Consider the following 12,773-nt stretch of genomic DNA (forward strand, 5'->3'; position numbering starts at 1 on the left):
GAGTCTTCTCCAACACCACAGTTCAAAAGCGTCAATTCTTCTGCCCTCAGCTTTCTTTATAGTTCAACTCTCACATCCATACATGACCACTGGAAAAACCATAGCCTTGACTAGACGCTATTTCAAATCCTAAAAGATGATGCTGTGAAAGTGCTGCACTCAATATGCCAGCAAATTAAGAAAACTCAGCAGTGGCCACAGGACTGGAAAAGGTCAGTTTTCATTCCAGTCCCAAAAAAAGGCAATGCCAAAGAATGTTCAAACTACCACACAATTGTACTCATCTCACACACTAGCAAAGTAATGTTCAAAATTCTCCAAGCCAGGCTTCAATAGTACATGAACCGAGAACTTCCAGTTGTTCAAGCTGGATATAGAAAAGGCAGAGGGACCAGAGATCAAATTGCCATCATCTGTTGGATCATAGAAAAAGCAAGAGAGTTGCTTTTTTGACTACCTCTTTTTTATCTACCTCTGCTTTATTGACTATGCCAAAGCTTTTGACTGTGTGGATCACAGCAAACTGTGGAAAATTCTTCAAGAGATGGAAACACCAGACCTCCTTACCTGCCTCCTGAGAAATCTGTATGCAGGTCAAGAAGCAACAGTTAGAACCAGACATGAAACAACAAATTGGTTCCCGATTGGGAAAGGAGTACATCAAGGCTGTATATTGTCACCCTGCTTATTTAACTTATATGCAGAGTACATCATGAGAAATGCTGGGCTGGAAGAAGTAGAAGCTGGACTCAAGATCGCCAGGAGAAATATCAATAACCTCAGATATGCAAATGACACAACACTTATGGCAGAAAGCGAAGAGGAACTAAAGGGACTCTTGTTGAAAGTGAAAGAGGAAAGTGAAAAAGTTGGCCTAAAACTCAACATTCAAAAAACAAAGATCATAGCATCCAGTGCCATCACTTTATGCCAAATAGGTGGGGAAACAATCAAAACAGTGACAGACTTTATTTTCTTGGGCTCTAAAATCACTGCAGATGGTGACTGCAACCATGAAGTTAGAAGATGCTTGCTCCTTGGAAGAAAAGCTATGACCAACCTAGACAGTATATTAAAAAACAGAGACATTCCTTTGCCAGCAAAAGTCTGTCTAGTCAAAGCTATGGTTTTTCCAGTAGTCATGTATGGATGTGAGAGTTGGACCATAAAGAATTCTGAGCGCCCAAGAATTGATTCTTTTGAACTGTGGTGTTGGAGAAGACTCTTGAGAGTCCCTTGGGCTGCAACATCGAACCAGTCAATCATAAAGGAAATCAGTCCTGAATATTCATTGGAAGGACTGATGCTGAAGCTGATGTTCCAATACTGTTGGCCACCTGATGCAAAGAACTGTCTCCTTGGAGAAGACCCTGATGCTGGGAAAGATTGAAGGCAGGAGGAAAAGGGGATGACCGAGGATGAGATGGTTGGATGGCATCACTGACTCAATGGACATGAGTTGGAGCAGGCTCCGGAAGTTGGTGATGGATAGGGGAGCCTGGCGTGCTGCAGTCCGTGGGGTCACAAAGAGTTGGAGACAACTGAGCGACTGAACTGGGGTGATACTTCAGTTTTAAAAGAGATTAGAGGAGAGAAGAGTAAAGGCAGGGAGTACAGTGAGGGATCAGGGGAATTTAAGATGACTGCCAGGCTTCAAACTTGGAAGATTGTCAGGAGGGTGATGCAGTTAGTCAAATGGAGTTCTGGAAGCAGAGAACGTCTGAGGTACTGTGAAAGGAGTGAGTGCAGTTTTAGATTGTTGGATTTGAGATGTGTGTGACAAATCTAGGAATAGATATTCAGTAGGGAGTGGGTGACAGAAGTACAGATCTCAATGGAAAGTTCTGAGGTAGAGAGACAGATTTGGAAACCGTCAATGTATAGGTGATAGGTAATTAAAATAGTAATAGCTGGCGATACTAGGGAGAGGGAGTCGAGTAAGCATAGAGAGAAAGTTGATTTTATTTAGTGCAAAGAGATGAATTTTACTGCCAGTTTGTGATTTTGTAAAGCAGTTTTTGGGGGGACTTTGAGTATTATATCTCTGTATTTTCTTCTTGAGAATTGTCATGTTAGAGTTGATGTCAGCCAGGAAATGGATATATTTTTCCATTCATGTCTTTCCAAGTTAAATTAATACCCAATGTGTTAAAAGTTTCTGCTTGGGGAGGGGCATTTATAAAATTTTATTCTAACTGTATGGAATTCATTTTGTACATTTAGCTCATACTTATGCTCAGTCTCTCAGTTGTGTCCAATTCTTTGCAACCCCACGGACTGTAGCCCGCCAGGCTCCTCTGTCAATGGGATTCTCCAGGCAAGAATACTGGAGTGGGTTGCCATTTCCTCCTCCAGGGGATCTTCATGGCCCAGGGATCAAACCCAAGTCACTTGCATGTCCTGCATTTGCAGGCAGATTCTTTACCACTGAGCCACCTGTGTAGCCAAAGCTTATATATAGCAACTTAAAAAAAAAAATTTACTTATTTTGGTCACACTGCATGCTTTGCAGGATCTCAGTTCCCTGACCAGTGATTGAACTTGGGCCATGGCAGTGAAAGCCTGGAATCCTAACCATTAGGCAATCAGAGAGCTCCCATTAGCAAATTTATTTTCAAAAAATTTCTTGGTATTAGGGTGAGTTTTTTTTTTTTTTCTTAACTACGAGGCCTAGGCTTTTATTGAGTACAGTGAGACATGACTGACTTCTTTAGTATCTAAATAACATTGCAAGTTCTTTGAAGGTTTTTTTTTTGATGTGGACCATTTTTAAACTCTTTGTTGAATTTGTTGCAGTATTTCTTATGTTTTATGTTTTTTCAGTATTGAATTTTTTACAGTATTATTTCTGTTTTATATTTTTCGGTTTTTTTGGCTGAGAGACATGTGGAGTCTTAGCTCCCTGACTAGGGAGTGAACCTGTACTCCCTGCATTGGAAGGCAAAGTCTTAACTCCTGGACCTCTAGGGAAGTCCCAAGCAATGAGAGTTTATACTGCTTTGAATATTCCAGATAGTTTCCAACAGGCACACAGCTTGTTGAAGAAGGTAGCTTCCTGGATTACAAACACAAAACCATTTCTACAAAATGTTTGAGAATCCCTCCTGGAAAGAAAATAATATATCTGGGATTTAAAAAAAAAAAAAGAAAATAATATATCTGGGATTTTATCTTTTATCAGTTAATTAGGACAATTGTTATTAAGTCTCCTCCATTAAGTATTATTATTATTATTTTTTTTTTTTGGCCCTTGGCAGCAAAAGTGCAGAGCCCTAGCCACCGGACCACCAGGAGATTCCCTATAATGTTTTATCTTTGATATCTATTCTGTATCATGTTTTTAAAAGCTCTGTAAATGGTATTTTTTGAGTGTTAATCAATATTCAGTTTGCATTTCATTGATTTCATCATTAACATGGGTAAAAATTAGAGCAGTGTTAAGATAACCTGGTTTTAGCACTATTTACAATAGTAAGACATGGAAGTAACCCAAATGTTCATGGACTGATGCTTGGGTTAAGAGGATTTGTCATGTATATATGCCAAATGTGTGCTATACACATACCTATACACACACACACACACACACACACACACACACTGGTGTCTCAATTGGTAAAGAATCCTCCTGCAATGCAGGAGGCTCAGGTTTGATCCCTTGGTCAGAAAGATCCCCTGGAGAAGAAAATGGCAACCCACACCTGGAGAATCCCATGGACAGAGGAGTCTGGGGGAATACTGTCCATGAGGTTGCAAGAGTTGAAAGTAACTTAGTGACTAAACCACACACACACACACACACACACACACACACACAATGCAATATTACTGAGCCATAAAAAGAGTGAAATACTTTTGGCACTCAGTGAAATAAGTCAGAGACAAATACTATACGATATTAGTTATAGAAACAGACTTACAGACATAGAAAACAAACTTAGTTACCAAAGGGGCGAGGGGAAGGGGGAGGGACAAATTAAGGGTGGTATGGGATTAACAGAATCAATCTACTATATGTAAAATAGATAAGCAGCAGGGGTTTACTGCAGAGCACAGGGAATTATGCCCATTATCCTATAATAATTTATAATGAAGTATAATATGCAAAAATACCAACTCACTATGCTCCACACCTGAAACTAAGACAGTATTGTAAACTATACTTCAATTAAAAAATAATAATCTGCTTTTAGTTTCCTCCAGCTAATGTGAAACTATGGATACTAAAAGCTGTTCTGCGATTCAATTTACCTAGGGTCCTTCGATTCTGTATTGGGGGAAATGGGAATCTGGCAAATTACACCAGAAGTGGGTGTTGAATTCTAAATGCGAAGCCTAGAATGATGCTTTGGTGCCACTCAGGAAATGTTTTAGGATTTAAAAGGGGATTTAGATTTTAAGAATTATCCCAAATTAACGTTATTCTTTTAGGAATAAACTTAAAGACTGTGAGCCTTCCACCTGAAATCTAACTTCTTTAAAATTTTTCCTAAACAAAGCTGTTTTCACTTCAACTCTAATTCCATGTTGGTATTTAATTTTTTTCTATTTTTATGTTATGATTTATCTTAATCTGGCAGATGTACATATGGATATAGCTGTAAGATTAGACTGTGACCTGAGGAATGGGGAATAGACTTGATCTTTTTCTACCATTTGCTCTTGAATTATCCCTCTGCATATTTTGATTTGCCTCAGTATAGGCCTTGATGTTGTAGCTTTATATGCAAAAATACACTGAATAGTTTAGAAGAAACCCTAAAGTGTTTCTCATTGGTATAGAGTATAAACCTAAATCATTTGCTCTTCAGACAGTATAACTAATGATGGTTCTTTCTGCCAGCCCATCAACACTCTAAATAAGGAACAATGATAATGGACCATATATAATCGCTTGTTTAACAGAATTATTTTTACTTTTGTGTTGGATAGATGAAATTTAAAAATTGGTGTTTTCTTTTTCTTTTTTTTAAGGTTGTAAGAGAACTAGTCAAATATACGAATCACTTTAGAATCTTGGCTCTTAGTGCCACACCAGGTAGTGATATAAAAGTAAGTAAAATTTATTACCATTTAAGAAAATAAGAACTTTTGTATGCGACCAAATCAGTTTCCCATTCTAGTATTTAGTTTGACATCAGGAGTACAACATTTCTTATAAGATGCCTTCCTTTTCTTCTATGGTTGCAGGAAATTGTCTGCGTTAGTAGTTTTTAGACTTCAGCATGCCAAAGAATCACTTGACACTTAAATTGTTAGTGTTTTCAGTTCTTTTCAAATTTTATCTTGAAATGACTTTAGACTTCCAGAAAATACGCAAAAATTAAAGTCTCTGTATATCATTCATTCAGCTTCCCCTAATGTTACCATTTTACATAATTGTAGTCAAATGATCAAAACCAGGAAATTAACATTGGTACAATACTAGTAACTGATCTGCAGCCCTTATTTGAATATTGCGTTTTCCCACCAGTGTCCTTTTCTGCTCCTGGGTCCAGTCCATTATCCCACACTGCCTTTAGTTATCTTGTCCCCTCAGTTCCTTCCCAGCTATGCCAGTTCTTGTCTTCTGTGACTCTGATGCTTTTGAAGAGTAGGTGTCAGTTATTTTGTAGAGTATCCCTCAATTTGCAGTTGTCTGACTTTTCTTAGGGCTTCCCTGTTGGCTCAGTGATGACTGAAGTGAAACTATGTATACATTTTTGACAAGAATACCCCAAAAGTGATGCTGTACCTTTCTTAGAGCATTGCATCAGAGAATACATGATACTTTGTCTTTTTACTGGTGCTGTTAATCTTGACTTGGTTAAGATGATGCCTTTCTGGTTTCTACATTGTAAAACTCCTGATTTTCCCTTTGTAATTAAGTTTGTTGTAGGGTGGAGATTTTAGCACCCAGTGATGGTTCTTGCTTGTAACAGTTATTTTCTGTGCTGTTGCCTAATCATTATTTCCTTTTTTTCTCTTTTTTTTTTTTACATTTCTTCTACATTTTTAAATTTTGAATTCTTCTGTAGTGAAGAGCTGTCTTCTTAATTATTTATATTTCAGTTCTTTACATCAATAGGGGCTAATGCAGATATATATATATATTAAATGAACTACAAGTACCATCACTAATAATTTTTTGTTCACATTGTTTTAGATTTGGCTACTGGGAGTTCCTTGAAGATGGCTCCTGTGCCTTTAGAAAGCACTCTTTTGCTTGTTTGTTTGTTTTGAATACTTCCTAACCTACTGGAATCACAGGATATTTTGTGCTCCTTTAGTATTTTTCCTGTTCCCTCTGTGGAATGAACCATTTCTCCAGGGAGCTTGGGTTTCCTTTATTGGAGGATGGTAACAATGCAGCTATTGAGCTGTGTCCCATGTCACTCTAATTTAGTAGTTCTGAATGGTCTTTTGTGTTGGGTTTTGGATAACTTCAAAGATAGCTTTCAGTTCTGCCAAGCCGTTAAGACTTTTTTCCTTCTGTCTACAACCTCGATTATTTTTAGAAATTTCTGTTCTTTTGTTTCCTGCCAGCCTTGTTTAAACATGCTTGATGGTTTTTAGTCATCTTTTAAGTCTCCTCTTAAATATCACCTCTTCAGAAAACTCACTGTTAAGCTATCAAAAGTCAACTCTTCCTATCTTGTAATTTTCTTCTTAATATCTATCACAGTCTGTTATTCTTTTGCTTATTCACTGCTGTCTTTTTAGCTCCTGCTGAATTAGTAGCTCCTGCTGAATTAGTAGCTACATGAAAGTAGGGATTATGTATGTCTTGATATCTCTCACCAATTCAATATCTAGCATTTGGGAGTTACTCAAATATTTGTTCAGTGATTAAAAGTACTAAAGTATTACTCAATTTTATAAAATGGTCATACATTTACCCTAGATACTGAATGTGTGTGGACCTTAAGTAACTATACTCTACTACTATATTAGGCATTATACTAGGTATTGGGAATATAAAAGATGTGATCCTTGCCCTAGAGTACTTTTTGTCTGAAAGCCCATGAGGTTTTTCTAGTTTTTTAAAAAAAGAGTTCTTAATTTCTAGATACTTTCAGGATTCTCTCTCCCTCCTACCATCTATCCATCCATCTACCTCTCCCTTCCATTCTTTTCATTATACTCAGGAGTACTGTGGTCTATTATACCAACAGGAATTATACCAACAGGATTTTTGGGTTTTTTTCATATTCTCTAGTTTTACAATTAAGTTCCTTTATAAGCTTTGGTTGAATGAAATTTAGGTTCAGAAATGTATCAACATATAGATAGATAGATAGATTTAAATGGAAAATTTTCACTCATTTGTTTAAAAGATTTTTATTGGCCACACCATGCAGCTTGTGGGATCTTAGTTCCCTGAGACTTAACCACTGGGTTGCCAGAGACTTCCCTCCACTCATTTATTAATAATTGATTCAGTGTAGGACCTGTTCCCTCAGTTTCTTAGCAAGTCAATTTGTAAAGTATTCTTGAGATACAGTTGTATGCTTTAATACTAAAGGGACTTCTCTGTTTTCCCCATTAAAAATCAGTGGAAAAAAAGTATTTGCTAAGGAATTAGGAAGTCTGGGTTTTCGTTCTGGCTTTAAAATTGACTGATATATTTTGAGGATTTGGTTTGCTAATCTAAAATTTCTCTTTTGTCTGACTCTTTATTGATAGGAAAACACAAAGATATATTGAGGAGCTTGCTGAACATTTACTAATATTCTTATATCTTGGATGCTTGGCTTGAAGGGCAACATGCAAGAAAGATGTTATAAAAGCCTTTTTCCTCTGTTGCTCCACTTCTGATGTGCTATACTTTATAGTTTTAAAAATATTTGAAGATAAAAGATTCTAACTTTTTTCAGAAATTTACTGCTATCTTATTTTTGTTAGTGACAAACTAAAACATTTAACAAGTAATATAATACATAATTGTACTTAATTGATTTCCTGTAGGCTGTGCAGCAGGTTATTACTAACCTACTCATTGGGCAAGTAGAGCTTCGTTCTGAAGACTCTCCAGATATTTTGCCATACTCTCATGAAAGACGAGTTGAAAAGCTTGTTGTTCCTCTTGGTGAAGAACTTGCAGCTATCCAAAAGGCGTATATACAGGTAAGCCATTTTTATCATAATTCAGGGTTTGTTTTTTTTTTTAATTACTTATTATTTTGGCTGTGCTGGATGTTCCTGTCGGCTTGGGCTTTTCTCTAGTTGCAGCGAGCGGGGGCTCTCATCGTGCTGGCTTCTGGTTGCAGAGCACGGGCTCTAGGTGCACAGGCTTCAGGAGTTGTGGCTTCTGGGCTCTGGGCACAGACCCAGTGGTTGTGGCACATGGGGCTCAGTTGCTCCGTGGCATGTGAGACTTCCCGGACCAGGAATGGAACCTGTGTCCCCTGTGCTGGCAGGCGGAGTCTTTACCACCGAGTCACCAGGGAAGCCCCAGGGTTTTAATAAATGAACTGATAATGTAATTATTTTTGTTAATAAAATCTGACTGTGAAAGTATATAGTCATTTTATATAATTAATATGTTGAAAAATTCTTTGAAATTAAGATTTTTAGTATGAGCACCATGTTCTATTTGTGCTGGCAGACTGTGAGTTAAAGAGGAAATACGTAATGATGGACCGTTTCTAAAGCCAGTAATAGGCTTATAGTTTATATTTCTTAAATCAACCTTCTAATTGGAGTTTAACCCTCCCCCACCAAATCTGTGGACAGCAGAGTACACAAAATGTAAGTGTGCTGCTCAGTGAATTTTCACATAAACACACTCAAAACACGTATCCAGATTCAATTAGAAGTTTCTTTGTAAGGAAATATCTTTCAATCCCTGATCCCTGTATAGCAGTGTTTCTCAACTATCTTACCTACTTGGTGGCATTTGGCAATGTCTTGACACATTTTGGTTGTTCTACTAACTAGGGGGAGTCGGGTGTAGACTTGCTACGGGCATCCAGTGTACAGAGGCCAGGAATGCTACTTGACATCCCACAGTGGACAGGAAGCCCCCCAATAACAAAGAATTATCTGGTGCAAGTGTCAGTACTGGAGCTGTAAGAGAAACTGCTTGGACAGTTAACACTTTCAATTGGAGAAATTTGGGGTAACAGTTTTCTAAGATTCATGATTGCTGTCATGCTAGGAGAATACCTTGTTTTCATATCCTTATTGCTGTGGATAAAAGATGGCTACAAATTTCTTTCCATTGAGGGGCAAGGTACATTTCTCTTTCCCTAGAATGTGGGCTGGCCCTCTGCTGACTTTGACCAATAGAATGTGATGAACCCTGAGCCATGGTGAGCCTCAAAAGAAAGGAGAAGCCAGTAGTTAGCTAGAAGTGAGAGTGCAGACATGTGGTCCCAGTTGACCTGTTTCAGCTAGCCCCAAGCCATCTCAGGCTCCCGACATCAGGAGCAGAGACAGACTGTCACTGCAGTGCCCTGACAGATTCCTTTTTGATTTTTAATATTTTGTTTTGCAATAATTTTAGACTTTAAGGGAATTTGCAAAAATAGTATGGAGAGTTCCAGTGGGGAGATACTTTGAGACTATGCAAATATATCTTGTTTCTCAAAATATTTTGTTCACTAACTTTAAAATATAATGATAGTTCTTGCCTACAACAGTTACTTCTATATTTGCCTAATCGTTGTTTCTTGTTTCCCTCTTTTTTTTTGCATTTGTTAGTTTGAATGCCTGTATAATGAAGAGCTATTTCTTCTCCCCTGTTTATTTTTTCAATTCTTTATATTAATGTGGATAATTTTTTTACTAATGGATAATTATTTTCTCTTGTGGGTTAAGTGCTGTACTATCATTATTAATTTTATTGCTCAGATTGTTCCAGCTCTGGCCATTAGGAGCACTTTTAAGATCTTGGCTCCTGTGCCCTTTAGACATATGCTTTTTTGCAAGGGGTCATCAGGGGAGGCCTGTTGTTGTTTAGTTGCTCAGTCTTGTCCGACTCTTTGCGACCCCATGGACTGTAACCCACCAGGCTCCTCTATCCATGGGATTCTCCAGGCAAGAATACTGGAGTGGGTTGCTGTTTCCTCCTCTACAGGGGAGGCCTAGTTCCTCACTTTCTGGCATTACAAGATATTTTATTAGTCATTTAGTTGTTCTGTCCCAGCTGTGGAATCAGCCATTTCTCCAAGGAATCCTTGTACCTTTTATGGAAGAGTTGTGTTTAAAGACCAAGACATGGGAACTAGATATGCTTGTTGTTACTGTGTTGTCATCCCTTCTAGGCCCTCTCTGTGACCCGCTTGAATTGTTTCCTGCAGAAAAACAATCAGGAACAAATAAAATGGTTGTTTTAATCTATGGTATTTTGAATTAGTTTGTTATTCAGGAATAAGTAAACAAAATGTTTATCATTTAACCTTTAATACGTCTTAAAGAGAAATTTTATAAAAATATGGTTTGATTTTTGTTTCTAAATTACTTGTAACAAAATTCTAAGTGTTAATAATTTAAGATGTGGCAGAGTCTTTTTGGTAATCATCTCATAAATACTAATACATTTGGTTATGATTAAATCATTCTGTTTTATTCCTTTCTTCCCTCTATTGAATGTAAACTTTATGAAAGCAGAAATTCATTTGTCTCAGCCACAATATCCCCAGCATCTAGTATATGCTTAATGAATATTTTTGAAAGAATGAATCAGTGAATGAAATTAAAGGTATTCAAGGCCATTTTGACTTTGTCATCACTCCACAGATATTTATCAGACTTGTTCTGGGCACTGACGATGCCACAGGAGAAAAAAAATCAAGGCCCTCCTTTCATTGTGCTTAGGTTAGGGAAAGGGGAGGAGAGTTAAGAAATAAACAGTTAAACACATATGTTCTTAAATTATAATTGAATCTAATAATTGATTCTGCTGACTCATATGGATATTATCTGGGGATAAATATCAAGTACTTTAAAATTTTATCATCTCTTCTGTGTTTACTTGAAGTTTGCATTTTAAGACTAGTATATAATTTAATATATATAACTATTTTACTATGTAAGGAAATGATTGTATTTGAAAAAGGATTTTAAAACAAAAACTAAATTTCTTTGAAACTTGCAGATTTTGGAAGCATTTGCCAGTTCTCTGATTCAGAGGAATGTTTTGATGAGAAAAGATATTCCCAATCTAACAAAATACCAGATAATTCTTGCAAGAGATCAATTTAGGAAAAACCCATCTCCAAATATTGTGGTAGGTATTTTAAAGTAAATTTTGATAGACTAAGTTCTTACTCAAAACAAGGATGAAATGTAAATGATGATTGGTTTTTGGTGTATATTAGCTCATCAAGAATTCAGGTATGATTTATATAGTTTATAGTGAAGTGAAAGTCACTCAGTTGTGTCTGACTCTTTGCAACCCCTTGGACTATACAGTCCATGGAATTCTCCAGGCCAGAATAATGGTGTGGGTAGCCTTTCCCTTCTCCAGGGGATCTTCCCAACTCAGGGATCAAACCCAGTTCTCCCTCTTTGCAGGTGGATTCTTTACCAGCTGAGCCACAAGGGAAGCCCCAACATTTATACAGTTTATAAAAGCACCAAAAAAATCTAGCAGGAACACAGTTTGATAATGTGAATTAAGACAAATTTAACCTTATAACATTTTTTAAAGTTTATTTACTTATTTGGCTGTGTCAGATCTTAGTTGTGGCACCTGGTATGCAGAGCTCATGGGCTCAGTAGTTGTGGCCATGGGCTTAGTTGCCCCACATCTTGTGAGATTCTATCTCCCTGACCTGGGAGCAAACCCACTTCTTCTGCATTCCAAGAAGGACTCCAAACCACTGGACCACTAGGGAAGTCCCTATCTTGTAACTTTTAAAATTGATCTTTCAGTTCACTTCTGTTCTGCAAAGTCAAAGAAGGGTCATAAGAAGGTAGGTCTTAACTGACTTTTAGACCTCTGGCATTTAGTCTTAATTCTCCTTACTGAGGTCAGAGTATGCATTGTAGTAAACTTCATGTTTTTAATCTTCTTTGGGAAAAAAAATAGATGGATAGGGAATAGAACCATCAAGTTAGGTCCGAAATCAGAAGAGATACTCACAAGCACAAAAAGGCACTGAGTCTTTCTTGGAACTGAGAGAGAATGCATCTGCAAAAGAACAAGACAATTGAGTAAAGGGATGAAGGAGACAGCAAGCAGGCTGATTGGACTGAGGTAAAGGACTGAGGAAGTCAGATATGTTAGTCAGTCTAGTTTGTGACTGCCTGGGAGTAGCTTTAAATGTTACACGAGAAATAAGGACTTCATTCTCTAGTATCTGGGGAACCACAAAGGAAGTCTTCTGTACAATTGCAGTGTATTATTTTAAACTTTTACTTTTTAAAGAGTTTAAAATAATACACTGCAATCATAGCTCAGTCAGTAAAGAATCTGCCTGCAGTGCAGGAGACCTGGGTTCAATTCCTGGGTCAGGAAGATCCCCTGGAGAAGGAAATGGCCGTCCATGCTGGTATTCTTGCCTGGAAAATCCCATGGACAGGGGAGTCTGGTGGGCTACAATCCATGGGGTCACAAGAGTCAGACACGACTTAGCGACTAAACCACAACCATTTTAAACTTTAATAAAGTGTTTAAAGTTTATTCTAGGAGTTAAAGTTTCATTGAAATTTTAAATCATAAATCTAAACCTATTGAACTTGATCCACTGATGATATTGTTTTATCCTTTTAGGTAATTAGGGTGCCATTTTAGAACATTTATCACTATCCTAAAAACATTTAAAATGAGTGTAACTGGTGTTAAT

General features: G+C 37.3%; 1 protein-coding gene across 4 annotated transcripts in view; it reads left to right on the plus strand.

Annotated features, from left to right (window-relative positions):
- The window catches only part of FANCM (FA complementation group M), a 92,585-nt gene that overhangs the window by 2,397 nt on the left and 77,415 nt on the right, over nt 1-12,773 (plus strand). For 3 of the 4 annotated variants that reach the window (XM_061159230.1, XM_061159227.1, XM_061159228.1), the window contains exons 3-5: nt 4,975-5,052; nt 7,948-8,106; nt 11,081-11,212. In XM_061159230.1, the coding sequence (XP_061015213.1) occupies nt 4,975-5,052; nt 7,948-8,106; nt 11,081-11,212 (369 nt within the window). Of the gene's footprint in view, nt 1-4,974; nt 5,053-7,947; nt 8,107-11,077; nt 11,213-12,773 lie in introns of those variants that run through there. The other variant, XM_061159229.1, reaches the window with a different exon arrangement.

Source organism: Dama dama, chromosome 13 (assembly GCF_033118175.1).
Source record: "Dama dama isolate Ldn47 chromosome 13, ASM3311817v1, whole genome shotgun sequence".
Classification (NCBI taxonomy): Eukaryota; Metazoa; Chordata; class Mammalia; order Artiodactyla; family Cervidae; genus Dama; species Dama dama.